Genomic DNA, 16799 nt, shown 5'->3' with positions numbered 1-16799 from the left:
GTAAAGTGACAGAGACCAAAAGCCAGGAAACTCACACTTAAGGACTAATTCTGTATGCAGAATTTCCATTAAAGTCAATGAGACTTCTGCCTATGAAGCTTTTGCAGGACTGGACGCTATATTATCATAGCACTTGAACTTATTTAGCAACTGTCATTTGAAGATCTCAACATGATAATGAATTAAGCCGCACATCACCCCTGTGAGGCTGAGGAAACATGCCATTTGCCCATACCTCATTTTGGGGCTATCACTCATTTTAGTTCCATTGCTCCCTGTCTTCTACCTAAGTTTATGGTGTCCTTTCACTTTCATTGTTGAAAATGAAGAAGGGCTCAACCCTGTAAGGCTGAAGACCTCAGACCCAATGCAGCAAAGCACTGGCACATGCTCGAATATATTAAATGTGATGGGACTTCCACTTGGCTTGAAATAAAGCATGCACATGAGCTCTCTGGTCCCAATTCAAAGACCAGCACTTCACACCTTTCAGGAGTGAGAAATAAAGAATAATGAAACTGCGCTCAGGGAAAGTCCTTTCTATGAATGGCTCTCACCATATTTTAAGTTTCCTGCATATCTATCTCATTTGGCGTCTTTGTCCCACAGCACATCCCACATTTGGGCCTTGGCAGGCAGAGAACTATATGCAAATGATTCACACTGAAGGTGGCCATAATAAATGAAGGTGGTTTCCCTAGAAGTTAGAATAGGTGATTTTAATGGTGGAGTCATGAAGTCCTCATGCAGCATGGTACCGCTCTGTAAAATGGGCATTAATATTTATCTGTCTTTGTAAAGTGCTCTGAGCGCCTTGGTCTATAACTGCCTGTCAGTTACCAAAGTAAGCTAAATCCCTATGAGCAAGGAGTTAAAACTGTTAGAAAAAAGAACAGGAGTACTTGTGGCACCTTAGAGACTAACACATTTATTTGAGCATAAGCTTTCATGGGCTAAAACCCACTTCATCAGATGCAGCAGGAAGTGCATCTTCATCAGGAGTTTGCAACATCAATTTTTAGATGGCTTTAGTTAAACTGATGAACCCTTTATAGTATAGGCAAGACTTCTAACTTATTTGCGTTTCACTCTGCTGCTCCCCGCCCAGTCACTTGCTCCTTTCAGTGAACTTCTTTCTCTATTCTGCCCCAGTACTTCAGTGCCTCCCCCAGTTCTTCTTGCCTAGACTGCGAAGCTCAATAATAGTAGCTGTCAGGTCACGGTGCTCAAACCATGTTTTGATGGGTTCAAAATGAGGCAGAACAAGCCCACTCCTCCCTAGTCCTCGCCCCCTTTAAAGGGGAGGGGCAGCACTGGGAAAATGGAGTAGGGAAGCTCTGTTTTTTCAGCATCACTTTGCACATTTCAGCAAACATGAAGGGAGTCTTTGAATCAATTCCCTTTCCTGCTTGCTGTTCGCTACTTCAAACCAGATGGGCACACGTGCTAACCCTTTAAAGATTCACGCTCTCTGGTGAGTTTGGTGCCAAGTCTGCATGCCACTGAGAACCCAAGGCAAAAAGTAAAAGACAAAGGTTACAATAGGCATTAAGTTAAAAGCAGTGTAGGTGGGGATCCACTTAAGATTTAATACCAGCAATTATAGGCTTTTTAATTACAACCAAGAGGGATGCCATGTCTGCATTTTCTACCAAGTTCAAAATTATCATGTAAAACCAACCATTAATCTTGCCTCCGACACATATGCCTGGACGTCTCTCCAGCAGATATTGCTACACAACTGGGGATTGTATGCACCATGAGAAAAGCCATGGCTACGGTTGGTAACAGGGGCAGAAGTCTTATTTCCTGATTTTTGTTGGCTGTGCATTTTGGCACAAACTGCATGTGCTCTGATCTGGCTTCAATCCCACATGTCCACAGGTTACTTCTGCTCCTGATGGGAGCTGGGAGGGATAGGGCCATGGCTGTCCAGAATGCTGGCATGTGATTAATGCTGCTTTTTTGCAGTTCTAATGTACATACATTCAGGGGGAAACTTAATTGAAGCAGAATGTGTCCCATATTCTCTAGCTTTCATAAGTGTTATTGAATTAGAACTTCTAAATGAAACATTCTTAATCATAAATGTGCAAGCAAAATTTGCTTCTCTCATCTATTCCATATTGGGCTTTGTAACATGATGTAACAAACTGGCTACCAAACGTGTACCACTCTCTTCTACTGGAAGGCGTCAGAACGGCTCAAGAGTGTGCCATAGGCTCTATACTCTTAAGAGGTAGTGGAGATTCTCTTGTAGTGAAAGTGGCTGGACCTGTGCTGTCTGGGGTAGGAAGTATGAATTCTATGACCGACATTATTGTAACATTTGGATTTGCCACTGTTTGCAGTATAGTGGCAACCACACAGTCCTTCAGGCAGGTAGTTTTGTCTCAACAATTTGTCAGATGTGTGTGCATGGTTTTCTAAAAGACCCTTTTCAGGTTGCGATTTGCACCATTTCTTAATACGTTGCAAACATTATAATAAAGAGAGCAAATGAGTATGAAGATGGAGTTAGTTTACTGGTACAAAAGGATAGCTAAATTCCAGGACAAATCTCTAGGTAGGCTTCTTCCCCACCCCAATGCTCCTCGTAAGGCTTGTGATCAGAATCTGGTACCTCTGGATACTGTAGAATTAGTTTGCTTTGGGAACCTTTAAGGTTTCCCAGGATCTTTATATCACCTAAGGGACACATTTGTAGCCACAGTACTGAACTATGCATCAGATTCCTTGGGGCAAAGTCAGAATAAAGCAACACACATCATAACGCTGGTAAAACATGCACAGATATATTTCACACCATTAATCACATGGGCAAAACATTCACAATTCAGGGATTATGTTGCTACAATCCCAGCTATGTGGTTTAATAATACATTAAAGTGCCAAAGGCTGCATGATGGATGGGATTGAGAGGGAATAAACCACTAATAGCTAAAAGTTAGAATGAACCTCCTCAGGCATGTGCATTAAATATAGAGGGGTCATTTCTCTCGTACAAACTGCTCAGTCTAAGATTTTCCTTTCACTAGGCTGAGTAAATGCAGCTGAATCTAAGAAGTACACACACCAACAAAAGGAGGAAACAGCTGCTTCAACCCAAATAATCCTGGTATCCGATAACATTATGCAAACATTTTTAGGGACCAAATGAAAACAAGCACCATAGCGGTGATGCAGTTGACAACCCTAAAAGACAGACCTAAAGGTGGCAATTTTGCAACAGAAAAGCTTCAAAAACAGACTCCAAGGAGAAACTGCTGAACTTGAATTAATTTGCAAATTAGACACGATCAATTTAGGCTTGAATAGAGACTGGGAATGGCTGAGCCATTACACACATTGACTTTTTCTACCATGTTAAGTATTCTCACACCTCTTGTCAAACTGTCTGTAATGGGCTATCTTGATTATCACTACAAAAGTTTTTTCTCTTAATTAATTAGCCTCTTAGAGTTGGTAGGACAACTCCCACCTTTTCATGTTCTTTGTATGTGTGTATATATATATATATATATCTCCTCACTATATGCTCCAGTCTTTGCATCCGATGAAGTGGGCTGTAGCCCACGAAAGCTTATGCTCAAATAAATTTGTCAGTCTCTAAGGTGCCACAAGTATTCCTGTTCTTCTTGTGGATACAGACTAACACGGCTGCTACTCTGAACCCTAAAAGACAGGCTGTCAGGGCTATTCTGAGATGGGTTGCTCACAATCTCTTCTGTTGAATCTCTTCCACTTTGCATGAATTGCATAAACAGGCATCATCAGCCCACAAAGTGCGATCAAGAATGACTTTATAGCCTGGTGGTGAGGGCACTCTGGGGGAGTCATATCCTTGCTCCAATGAATATTTAATTCCCCCCACCATCTTTTGTGCAGGTGCAGTGTGCTCAGAGCATGCCTCCTAAATCGGGCTCCGCAGGTCAGGCAGGTAAGGAGCCACCTGGTCTGGGAATCCCACTGAACCTTAGGTATGAGCTTGATGCCAAGCTGCTCAGCAGAGTCAGGACTTAGGCAGCTGTGCATATGCCCTCTGGCAGAAACGGGTGCCCACAGATTTGGTGCAGCTGAGCAGTGGTTTTGTGCATCTCAGTGGTGCCTAAATGTTGACTTAGCACTTAACCGCTCCTTCAGGGGCCTTAGTCACACTGAATGTCTGTGCTGTAGTTTCTGAAATGCTTTCAGTACCTATAATGCTACAAGAGAGTGCTGGAGTTATAGGCCAACTACGTCACTGGTGCAACTGCACTGGCTTCAGTGAAGGTACACCAGCAATGAAATTGGCCTAACAGGTGTGAATAATAGAAGGAGGGAGCTGTTTGGGGAGTGTGTCATCCTCTGTGGCTGTATACAACTATTTAATTGCTCTCAAAGGCCAAATTGATGCTGCCATGTGGCAAAGGAAAGATACACGCTCAGCTGGAAAAATGCCTCCAGCACTGGGACGCAGACAAGAATTTCCAAACAGTGTGTGAATAACAGAAAGTCCCTGCATTTCGTACCAGCTCATCTCCATAATTCACGTGGGAGCACACTGTAAAGTCATGCTTAAAGACTTTGTATACATCACCGCTTGTCTGAAACACATATTGTTGTCTTAATATATCATGTCCTATTCATCCAGGCAGGACACAGTGATCCACATTTTCACGCCACAGTGACAATGCTAGATAAGGAAATGCATTGATCTTCGGCTCAGTAATTCTTGCATTTTGCTCAGATAATTAACCTGGCTGCTGCGCTAGTGAGTCACTTCACCTCTTTATCTTGACTGGGGACACTGAAGAGAAGAAAAAGTTTATGAATCTGTAGTTTTGTCTGCTAGCATTGGACAAAATCAAGTCTTGGAAGATGCATTTTAAACATACTAGAAACCATCACACAGTATTGACTTTAAAGCAGTGGTTCCCAAACTTTAACAGCCCGTGAACCCCTTTCACTAAAATGTCAAGTCTCATGAACCCCCTCCTAAAAATGAATATTTCCAGATATTCTTCTCCTTTACCCAAGTGTAAATTATAAAAGCAGTGATCTTGGAAATATAAAATTTGTTTTTATGACATGCTTATTACACACTACTTATTATTTATCATTACAGTATTTTTATTACATTATGAAAACGGCAACACTCTTCCAAGATCTCACTTTCGTAGCTTGTATCACTTTGAATAAGCCTGTTATAAGACAAGACTCCTATGTTTCATCAAGGAGTATCAAATGTGAAACAGCATGAAGGTATTTAAGAAGCCAACTCAAAGAGTTCCTCCTACACAAGCGTTCAGGTCTTGAGCAGTCCAGGCAAACAACGCACGTTACAACAAAGCTTAAACTTGTTCTTCAAAACAATTTTAAAAACAATACTAGCTGCCTATTTAATTTTAAAAACAGCAAAAAATATCCACCTCCCTTTCCATTTCTTATAAGGAGTCTTGAAGTTTAAATCTCCTCAGTGTGATAGATATGCTTGCTTTGATCTGCTTAGCTCTTGGAAGTCCAGAGGCTCCGGGCTGCTGGCCCCATGCTGCCCGGGGTTCCTAGGGACAGCTCTATCCACCATTACGGATTTTTTCCCCCCAAGAACCCCCTGTAACATTTTGTGAACCCCCAGGGGCTCACGAACCCCAGTTTGGGAACCACTGCTTTAAAGCTATCCATCTTTAAAAAAAAGTGCCAACAGTCCCAGTAGGGCTCCACAGTGTGTAATTTATGCCACTATTACTAATAATTAATTTCAATTTCAGAGTGCAGGAGGGAACATTTTACAATTTGCTCTTTTCACAGGCCCTCACACTGACTATGGCTAGCTATCTTCCTCTTCCCTAGCTCATCTCCACTTCGAAGTAGAACACCCTGCTCACCACATTCAGAGCAGAGGAAGAGCTTGGAACTAACGGATTCATTTACAGGAAACATCTGAGGGTCAGAGGTCAGCATTCATCCCATTGGTGATAAATATTCCATGTAATTGCTGTACAAATGCTAGTGTTTGGGATTTATTTCAATTAGCTTATGAATGTTGGTTGCTTCCCACCCCCTCCCTCAGAGTGACAGATACACCACTTCTTGGGAGGAAGCCTTTTTGCAACCATTTAGCTGTCATCACCTTCACTCCTGACTCCTTTAAGCCAAGTACAGGCTAGTCCTATTCCTCTCTGACAGGTGAGATTCAGGGGCTAACTCCATCAGTTTGTGGTGGTTCTTTACTCAAAACCTTCCCGATAGCAAATGAATCAGCTGAAATCTTCAGTGGGATAAACATGACCATATTTCATTTTAAAAAGCTGTTTTAACTCTTCTGGGAATATTTTACACTGGTTTATTAGATGTGATCAGGTAGCTACATTTTATAGTCCTGTATTAACAGAGACAGACCCAAACCAACAAACACTTCTTTACTTTGGGAAAGTTCAGGTCTGAGACTGAAATTCATGTCTTGATCCTGAAGTAAATAACTTCATAAATTTCAGGAAAGTTGTGATCCAGATCAAAACTGTGCAGTCAGTGAGTGTATCTAAGTCAGATAATGTATTCAAGCAACCAGTAACTTAGATGGAAACTAAAAAATGCACTTAACCCCCCACAATTGATTAGGATGATGAAAGTAAACTATCATTGCTAATGTACAGTGCTGATTAACCCTTTCACCTATGAAGTACTTATTACTATGTGCAGGTTGAAAAGGCAAAATACAAATCCTATTCCTGCAAGCCGATCTGCACATACAGGTCCTCCCTCCTCTTAAAGTCAATAACACTCCATGCCCTGATGTGTATATCTGTTTGTGGGATTGATGTTGTGTGTTCATCTCCTTATTTTTAATTTGTTCTTGTGCAGGATTGGGTTGTTTTTTTTAAACTACCTAGTCAACAAATATAAACATCTATTGCAGCAAAGGGTGATAATTTGATCATGAAGGAACATATAAGAATATATGCAAAGAGCTAGTAAATAGTAAATATCAGGCTACTTTAAGAATCCCTTGAGCATCTCCATAACTCTGATAGACAGTGAACTCTGACTACAAAGGCTGCCTTCAAGGCCAGAGAAAAATAGACTGCCGGTAAGTTTGTCAGTGAACAGAGATTCAACTACAAGCCCAGATCAAACAATACTCTCAATTAGCAAGTGCTTTGCTTATTAATCCTTGCTTGGAGAAGGCTTGAAAGAGCTGTTAATGAATAATGAATGTTCAATAAGATTAAGGTGTCATGTCACCCTACAATTTCCATTGGAGGTACTGGATCAGGTTTTGAGATACTCGAGCATGTTTCAGTGACAGCAGAGCAACTCCAATTCTTTAAAAAGCTGGAAGTATTTTTTTTAAAGATTCCGTTGCAGATGGAATAGCGTAGCACAGATGAACAAAGACTCACTTTCTATTCGAAGCAGTACTCACTGACATAGACTGAGTTCATCAACTCAAAAACAAAGTGACAGCAGTTATATAGGAAACATTAACTATAAAGAGGAGAAAAGTACATTGGGCCTGAAAGTTAGGGTATGTCTACACTGCCCACGTTCCAGCGTGGCCGAGGCAGCCCTGTGACATGGGCAGTGTAGTCACGCTTTATCGCCAGGGGAGAGCTCTCCTGGTGATAAAAAATAATTACCCTGAATGAGGGGTGGTAGCTTTATCACCGGGAGCCCGGCGCTGTCTATACTGGCACTTTTCAGCGCTAAAACTTTTGTCACTCAGGGGTGTGTTTTTTCACACCCCCAAATTACTAAAGTTTTAGCGCTGAAAGTGGCAGTGGAGACACAGCCTTAGTGTTCACCTTAACACTCCCAACCCCTCTTTATCTGATTTGTAAATAAACAAATCAAGCAGTGACTATGAGTCTGGCCCTGAATCTTTAATCTGGTAAAACTCCAATCAAAACCAAGGACTTTCCTGGAGAAGGGTGATCTCTTAGGGTTTAATCATGTGTAACTGGGGTCAGTAGGAGTTTTGCCATTCATCTCAATAGGTGCAGGGCCTTAATACATGTGAATTCAACAGGAGGTGTCCTGTTGTAGGATTAGGTGAGTCTCTGAGATCAGAGGGGTACCACTGCAATTTAATACAAAAGAATAAGAAACAGTGGCTTTCTTTCCATCATAAGTCCCCATCTGTTTTGTGAGGAGAAAAACGGTGTGAGGTTCCTTGTATCATTCAAAGAGGACTCCTCGTTGGCTTTACTGATACAGACTAACACGGCGATCCCTCTGAAACTTGTATCATTCAGTCAGGCTCCTTGTGGATCTCAGGAAGATGGTGCTGTGGAGATTGCTGACCCCAGGCCCCTCTCTTCTGCATGGGAAGTGGAAGATATGTAGAGATCCTGGCATGATCATTTCACATACACATCTACCGTCTAGATGTAATGAGCGTCTGTAACTCCCAATGACTGGCTCAAAGACACTCAGGATCAGCCCTCATCTGACTCACACGTGCAGAATAAACCTCCACAGAGCTGACTATAGAGAGAAAAATAACCAAAGAAATGCAGGAACACATTTCAGTGTGTGACACCACTTTAAACGTTGGGAAGTGCAGAGTTTTATTAGTAAAAGCCTTGTTGCGGTATGGTTTATGTTCTGTGATTGAAAGAACACTGGGGCTTGGCACTTAAGGAAAATTTCTTGTACAGAGTTAGAAAGCACTTGTTCAACAAGATTATCCCTGCATGTATGGTACAGGTGCATAGCAGGCCCCGGTTTTATGTTTAGCTTTCACATCAGCATTACATGAGTTTGGTTTCTGAAATGTAGTTCTGAAGTCTTTTGATGCTGCTGTCCAATTCATCTCTGACCAGTTCCCCTTTGATGTCTAGCCCCATAAATGGGTAGGGACAAACATTTTCAATAAAACATCAACAGAACAGCACTGGTATCCCAAAAATCCCCCTTTGCAGAACAGACACTTTTTTTCTGATGCTAAATATTTCTGATGCCAAGAACCACCTAGCATTTTGAAATTACTCTGTATTTAAAGTCACACTGGTAATTGCTTTTATGGTGTACATATAAGTGCATCTTACTGGCAAACCTTAATTCAGTGGTGAGATTTCCTGGCCTGCGAACAGACTTACTGCTCAAATATATTTGAAAAGGAGAATGCTAGTACTGTTTTTGCTTGAGTCAAGGCACAATCAGCTTTTGGAATGGATTTCAGCTTCCACGACCATGGCGATGACAAACTAAAGGGTACATTTTCAGGGTAGTGCAGAAGGATTTATCCATGCTATTCCCATTAATGTTAATGGGAGATGTGTAGCCAAATCCCTGGCTCACCATACTGAAAATTTACCCCAAATCTCCAAGGAGAAGGGCGCTAATTGGATTGCTCAGTTTAAATCCTTCTGCTAGTCAGTCTATGGAAAGGCTTTAGCACTGGCTCTGGAAAAGGCTTTACATGGCTTTACAATGCAGTGCATGGAAAGATTCCTTTTTCTTTCTATGATTAATTGCGAGGCTTGAGGTGACATGGGACATAATGAAATTCATAAATGCCAAAAGCCATCCCTAGTCACATTCTTGACTGTTGGCTTAAGCTAGAAACTGACAGAAGTGTGAACAAATCAAGGTTGGTCTGATAGCTTTTCAGTTATGGGGAAGAAAAAGTAACTGACATGAGAAACTGCTATGGATGGTTTAATGGGTTCAAGTTCACATAAAACTGATTCTTTGCACTTACGTACATTAAGGATCTCAATATGATTTGGAAACCAGTGTACTCTAGACCACACCATGCCTGAGTGACAGCACCTATCTCCATTTTACAGATGAGGAAACTGGCACAAAGAATCAAAACAATTTGCCAAAAGAAGCATGTGGCAGAGGATGCAACAGAATTCATCTCTGGTAGGCCTTTGCCTTAACTGCATGATCATCCATTCTTCCCTTCCTAGCATTGGCTTTCCCTTCTACAACAACACATTTTCTATAGTGAATAGGTCCTTCTGGGGACTTGCACTCAAACTGCAGATGGTTTAATACTTCCCCATCCCCAGATTTTAATCACACAACAATTTCTGGTTTATCAGTCCAGCTTTCTAGTTTCCAAAGGACAGTGCAAAGCACCTGAGGTTTGATTATAGATTGACCAGATACTAATGCGGTGATCTTTTGAGCCAGCTGCCAGCAGTCTTTCACTTGGCCTACTGTGATCTGAGAAGGATACACAGTGGACAGTTGCTGTGTGGTAGTCCAGTATTGCCAAGGGCTTCAGTTTCTTCCAGCCAAAGATCCTGATACGATGATCCCACCCTGCTGTTGCCAGGATCTTCTTGTCCTGGCGGATGGCAACATCAGCAATCCCAGCATTGATGAGTTTGTGTGTTTTCTGAACCTGAGCGATAAAGTTGAAGTTATTTAAAGTGAGTGCAACAAAACAAAATCTTTGTGATTTTAGAGTTAGCAACAAACACCCGGGTATCAATTTGCCTGTTAGTGGGTATCCCAACTTCTAAACCACACGTGGGGGTGATGCAGTAGTTAGGATAACAGTAGATAGAGACAGAAGACCACAAGAGTCTACCTTCAGCATGGTCTCTTTAAAAAAAAGTGTCCCTTGTACACTTATTGCAATTTAAATGGTTTCTACTCTGCCATCACTGAAAAATTGGTTTAAGCGAGAATAGTCAGTCTATACAGCTTTGCTCTCTCACTCTTGTTATTCTTAGAGATGGGCCTGAGCTGCAAAGTTTAGAGCCACAGCCTTGTTTCCAGACTTCAGGGGTATTCCTATGAAGGGTTTTTGGCCTACTATTAAACTACCTGCTACTGGTTCCTACTGATGTGGTCCCCTGAATCACCAATAGAAATCTGTATTTCCAGCACTCATTCCCAGGAGATGTTTGATGCACCCCCTAGTGAGAAGGGGATTATGAACTAGTTACTGATTTCAAACTTGGAAGCATTTTATTGTTGTTGTTGTTAGAGGATTCTTCGGGCTCACACCTGTGAGGTGCACAACTTGACCTTAGCAGCAGTTGAGGGCAGTTAGCATCCCTAACGAGATACTGAGCACTTTGCAGGATTGAGCCCTTAGGGGGAAAAAAAAGTGTTTCAGTTATGGAAGGGGTGTGAGAGTGCATAGAAAACAGACTTAACCTGAGTATCAAACTAATAACTATTGTCTTATCACTTAGTGCCGATAATATCGTTATTTAGGCAGTGTCAATATATAAGAAAGCTAGTACATTTCAGCACATACACTGAAAAGAGAAAGACTTTGGGGGTATACTCTTACCACAGTGTGCTATAATTGTTATATATATATATATATATACATACACACACAACTCCCATTTATACAAGGGGATAACACATCAATTCCTCCATAAACTGAAGTGAGAACACACTCTTCAGGAAGTAACTCTCTTGTAAAAAACAAAATAAAACAAACAGAGAACTCAACATCATTCAATTTAGAGTTCACATAAATTTGTGGGTGGTGGCTGTTTTCCTAAGGGGAAAGTTGTGCTGAAGTGCTCTTCAATGTGTACACTTTTCCTCTGCAAAATTGGTGCATTATATACAGCACGAGGTCAATTAAAAATCATATTAGTTCCCTAACAAGTCTACTAATGTAGTTAAAATCTAGATCAATCCCTTACTTGAATTATGAAAGTATATACACAATCAAGCTGAGGACACCCCAGCACCTTGCAGGATCAGATCCAAAACAAGTTCCAGTATTTTTAAACCTCTAATAATTATCCAAGAACTAGTTTGTTGTTTATTTTTTTAAGCAGCACTCCAATACCTCAATGATATATATTAATGCAAATTCCTTAAGAGAATGGTTAATTCAAAACCTGACATGTGCTTTCTGCAGCCACCATACAAAATAAGACAGGAGATGGAGATGTCCTGAAACAGAAAATGAAGAATAAGGGTAGTAGATCCAAATGGAACGAATACTGGAGGCAAGAAAGCAAAATTGGAAGTGTTATTGAGGCTTGGTCTATGCTTAAGTTTTGGCAGCATATCTATGTTGAGTAGCAGTTTGAAAAAACCTCACCACTAATTAACATGGTTTTGCCATCAAAAGCCCTAGTGTAGATGCAGTTATGCTGGCAAAAAGCCCTTTTGCTAGCATAGCTTTTTAGTTCAGGGAATTGATATAAGCTATGCCGCCAGAACTCTTTTGCTGATCCTTTGTCAGTACAGCTATACCGCTATAGCTACAGCTTCAAACCCTTTCTAGTACAGACAAGGCTTAAGGCCAGATCTACACTAGAACCACTTTTATACTATACCAGCAAAGCATTTCTAGCGTGTCTGCACTTTATAGTCTCAAAACTGCACTTCCGCTGGTATAGCTTATTTCAGCTCCCTGAGAGAAATAAACGCTTCCAGGAAAAGTACCATTTTGCTGGCATAACTGTGTCTACACAAGAGGCTTTTGCTGGCACTGCTATGTCAGTCAGGGATCACACCTCCTCACATGCCTGACCAACATAGCTATATCAGCAGAAGTCTGTATTGGAGACATGGCTTAAGTAACGGAGGTTGTGAACCTGGGCATAACCAAAGCTTAGTTCTGAGAACTGTAGTAGTAATGTCAATAGAAATGGACAAGATCTGTCCAGAGAAGATAATTGGAATTACATGTCAACAGCAAGTTACGAGTTGACAATGAAGACTGTAATGGTAATGTTCTTTGGTTAAGGAATGGTAAGGAAGTAACAGTATCTGCTAGAGACCCACCAGAAGAAGAAGAGAGCCAGGATAAAACTCCTGGACAAACACTCAGGGAATTGGTAACCTGATGCTGTGGTCAGGGGATTTGAGCGAGCCGCCTTAAAAGCTCCTGGGCAATGAATGTAACCAAAAAAACACATCAGCCAAGTTTCCAAAGTAGAAAACCATTTCATGATCCAGAAAGGAAAGAATCGAACCAAAGGAGATCTGGATTCTCTGCTTTCAGCCAATCATGGCCAAGGTTAGTCACATATCCTAACAACTATGGCCTGATTCTTTGACCTGCCACTCCCTTTTCACTCAGGAGAGACTTATTTTTTTTTTTAAATAATCCACCTGTAAACTCGTATTCCCTCAAGCCCTGCCCTTGTTCTGGGCCCTTGTTCTAGCCAAGAAGGCAGCAACAACACTGAGCTTTTAAAGCCTAAAGAGGCAAGAAAAACAAATTTTCTGATGATTTACATTGTGGTTTGTCGAATCTTCCTTTTCATTATGTACCCAGAACAAGGTGGAGTTTATGAGCAGTAAAGAGCTTTTGCAATTATTGAATGCCTCAGCTCTGCTGTGCTGATTAATCACCCGCAAAAGCTGTTTATTGCCTTCTGTATTCCTCTGCCACAAACATTATCCCTTAATTATACTATCTCATCCAAATCAGAAGCCTCATAACCAATCCAGCCATTCACTGATACTGATGACTTCAGCAACTTACTGGTACCAGACAATATGCCAGCTTCCCTCCTGGGGATAAGCCATGTAGTGAGCTTCATCGTCTTTTCACTGACACACTGGAACACTGCCACATAAAACAGCAGAGCAGTGCCATCATTGCATCATTATTTCTCCAAAGGCAGATAGCTATGCACCAAGTTTAGTTATTAAAACTTTTTAGAGTAAAAATAGTGTGCCACTGAGTGGCTTTCCAAATACTACCATTACCTCAGGTACCTGGAATGTCAGGAAAAATCCCCATCTGGTTTGTGTTATTAATGCAACAGTGGAAAAAAACTTAATCTGTGTCCTTGACTATTTCTAGCAGTCGTGTGGGAGACACATTTTATTTATTTTATTAGTGGATTCACACTATGCATGAAGTGAAAAATGTTATTTATGGCTTAATACTTTGCACTTAAATAGCACTTCATCCAAGGAAAACGACTGTCAGTTAAAGCTGCAGTAACCAACTGTGCATCTACTGGGAATATAGGTTTGGAACTACAGCCCATTAAAAAAACCAAACCTGAAATACCCTCAGGTGAACAACTTCAGAGTTTATTCACCCCTCAAATCACACCTGTAGTCTCCCATTAGGATTAATTCATAACACATAACTGAGAAGATATTGTGAGGGAAACATCCCTTTCTTTCCTACTTGATTTATCACAGACTAATGTCAATACAGAAAATCCAGTGTAAGATAGCTATATTGAATAAAAACAAATTACTCCTCCTCCTAGGATGAAATTCACTTCTGCCTCTACAGTGTGTGCACACAAAGCTGCAGGAAACCCAGGAGCTTGAATAGCAGCTGCTCCTCCTCCAGAAGGCAGTATAAATGTAGATCCAGTAGCCGCTCCACCAAAGGATCCCTGCAGACTGCTTCACACAGGAGTTGCAAAGGCCCCTCTCTATGACCCTTCCACTCATATGTTGTGAAGAGAGACTCAGGCAATGTAGAATGCCTTGTGGGCCCATTTACACTTTCATAAATTTTATCCACAATCATCATTTGGCTACTTCTGTACTAGAATACCAGATCCTAGAATTACTACCACTCACCCCTTGGCACTGAAACAACTTTTACTAATGATGTCCAGATTAAGCCACGGTCAATGCCATTCACCATCATTAGGCTCAACTGGTTTCTTAGGCCATATCCTACGTAAGCGGAGTGTTCTAGTACCTAAACTGACATTGGTAACTTGTTTTCATATCTGAGGTTGAAATTTTCAAAAGTGCTTAAATCCCATTGATTTTCAGTATTAGTTGGGCAAGTAAATCACTTATTCTAACCTTAATCTTTTATTTGTAACTGTCTTAAAATGTTTCTCTTTCCTAAGATAAAGGGAAAACTCTAGGCACTCAAGCAAAATCCTTAGGAAAACAACTCTTTATTTCGATTTACAATAATTTCATTTATTAAGTGCTCTGAGTATTGGACAATAATGTAATGATAAAGAAATGTATAAAAATAGTGACTTGCGGAATGGTAGGCCTATGTGCTGGTTGCTTAAACCCAGCTTTGGTAAAACCAGAAACACGTGAAAGGTTTAAAAAAAATCCCCACCTTTCTTCAACTATAGCCTAACTGCACGGACAGCCTTCTCCTGCATTCTAACCAGTCTGTGATTAATTAGTTAGAGATCTGCAACAACTCCTCTTCATGACTAAATATTTTTTTAGTCTATCCAACTGTTAGTGCAAAGCGGGATAAATGACACAGAGGGGCCGATGATCCTGACCTTTAAATTCTGCTGCTCATCGAGGCTCCAGACGGTAAGCACCTCCTCAGATGAGCCCGAGACCCCCTTCGTCTTTTCAGAGTCAAAGTCAAGGCTCATCACTGGCTCCTGGTGGCAAGCAAGTCGGCTTAATATTTTTCCCCCTGATAAATTCCACAGAATCACTGATCCATCCTCGTAGCCAGCCAGAAGAAAAGGACATGAACCAAAGTCAGGCTGTTCAGAAACAACAAAAAGTTTTACAAGAACTGTTATTTTTCACATCCCCCAGACAGGCTTTAGCCAAAGCACCAAGAAAAGTAATAAAAAAACCCTAACATTGAAGTGAACAGTGTTAGAGCAGAGAGCTTCAGAAGGCTGCCACTAAAGGCAACCTCTGGTGCTCCATACATCTTAATTCAGAACAATTACTGTTAAATCATTTCTGAAGTGTCCATCATTGTAGCACATAATTACTTTCCTTCCTGAAAATCTAAACAATTTTCCTCTTTATCACTTGATTCAAACATCATGACCCTCAAAATGTCAGAATCTCATAGGGAGATAGTTCATGGCATAAGCTTGAGTGGGGCTCTTCAGTAAATATTTAGACACAGTAACCAAGTTATAACCAGGCTATCAGAACCAAATTCATTTTGTTCTCAGAAAGTTATTTCCGAATTTTTAAGATAGAATACCAAACTTACATTTTCAACATTTTACCATGATGCATGCTCCATTTTCTCACAGAAGTGGGTTTTTATACCACTTTCCAATCTCACATAATCTCTTGGATTACTTTTGTCCATTTATCCCACTAATTAGATTCCACTTTCATCTTGCCAAGGTGAAAACACCCATGAGTCCTGCATGCAGATAATTTCTCCAAATGCACTGCACTGTTTAAGACCCAACAGCTAATCCTCTATTTGAAAACCTCTTTGTTAGTTACCAAAGAGTTAACAGAGGTCTGAATCCCACTGTAACCAATTGAGAGATATTTTGATTAATGATGTCACAGGCCAAAGGGCATGGCACCCTGGGCAGACACCTAATTTATTTAAGCCTCTGAAATAACTCAAAGAAGGGAACGTTACTGGATTACATGTCACACTTAAGGAAAATATTCATCATTGCACTAGCCAAAAGGCTAATGACCCTGTAATCGGTAACTGGTCATGTGAGCTAGGATGCAAATCCCTAATGAAAAGCAACTGAAAAACAAGCACGTGTAAATGCCAACTATGTCTTTAATAGGAGAAAAGCTACCAGAATAGGCCCAAGTTTAACACCAGCATGTATAGGGACGTCTTGTCCCAGTAATGCCTATGCTAGCTTATTTTATTATTTTCAAACACCTCTCTGTTGATCCTATGTGCCTACTGTGTTTGGTGTTTGATTTTAAAATAAAATTCAAAGAAGTTTCCAGAGAATGAGTTATCACCTACCATTCTGTGTCACTATATGGGCTTTCTCTCAAATCACCAGAGACTCACTAGCATGACACAAATCTGTACTGGTCAAATCTTCACCGTCTCTATTCATTTTCCAGACTACTCTCACACTAGTTATTGAAACATTCATTTTAGGAGTAGCTAAACAAACAAATAATGGGTGGTCCTGCTAATAAGAGCTCTCCTTGATAAGTGAAGGGAAAGA

The 16799-nt window shown here is 40.8% G+C and overlaps 1 protein-coding gene across 4 annotated transcripts in view; it reads right to left on the bottom strand.

Moving 5' to 3' along the window:
- Window positions 1-7745: 7745 nt before the first annotated feature.
- The window catches only part of GNB1L (G protein subunit beta 1 like), a 54672-nt gene continuing 45618 nt past the window's right edge, over window positions 7746-16799 (bottom strand). For 2 of the 4 annotated variants that reach the window (XM_024195935.2, XM_024195934.2), the window contains exons 7-8: window positions 15162-15377; window positions 9612-10339 (exon numbers count right to left, since the gene is read on the bottom strand). In XM_024195935.2, the coding sequence (XP_024051703.1) occupies window positions 10031-10339; window positions 15162-15377 (525 nt within the window). In that variant the 3' untranslated portion in view covers window positions 9612-10030. Of the gene's footprint in view, window positions 8610-9611; window positions 10340-15161; window positions 15378-16799 lie in introns of those variants that run through there. The other 2 variants (XM_024195936.1, XM_024195937.1) reach the window with 2 other exon arrangements.

The sequence above is a fragment of the Terrapene carolina genome, unplaced genomic scaffold (genome assembly GCF_002925995.2).
Source record: "Terrapene carolina triunguis isolate 2854851 unplaced genomic scaffold, T_m_triunguis-2.0 Scaffold234, whole genome shotgun sequence".
NCBI lineage: Eukaryota > Metazoa > Chordata > Testudines > Emydidae > Terrapene > Terrapene triunguis.
This window is presented reverse-complemented; position numbering and strand designations above follow the sequence as displayed.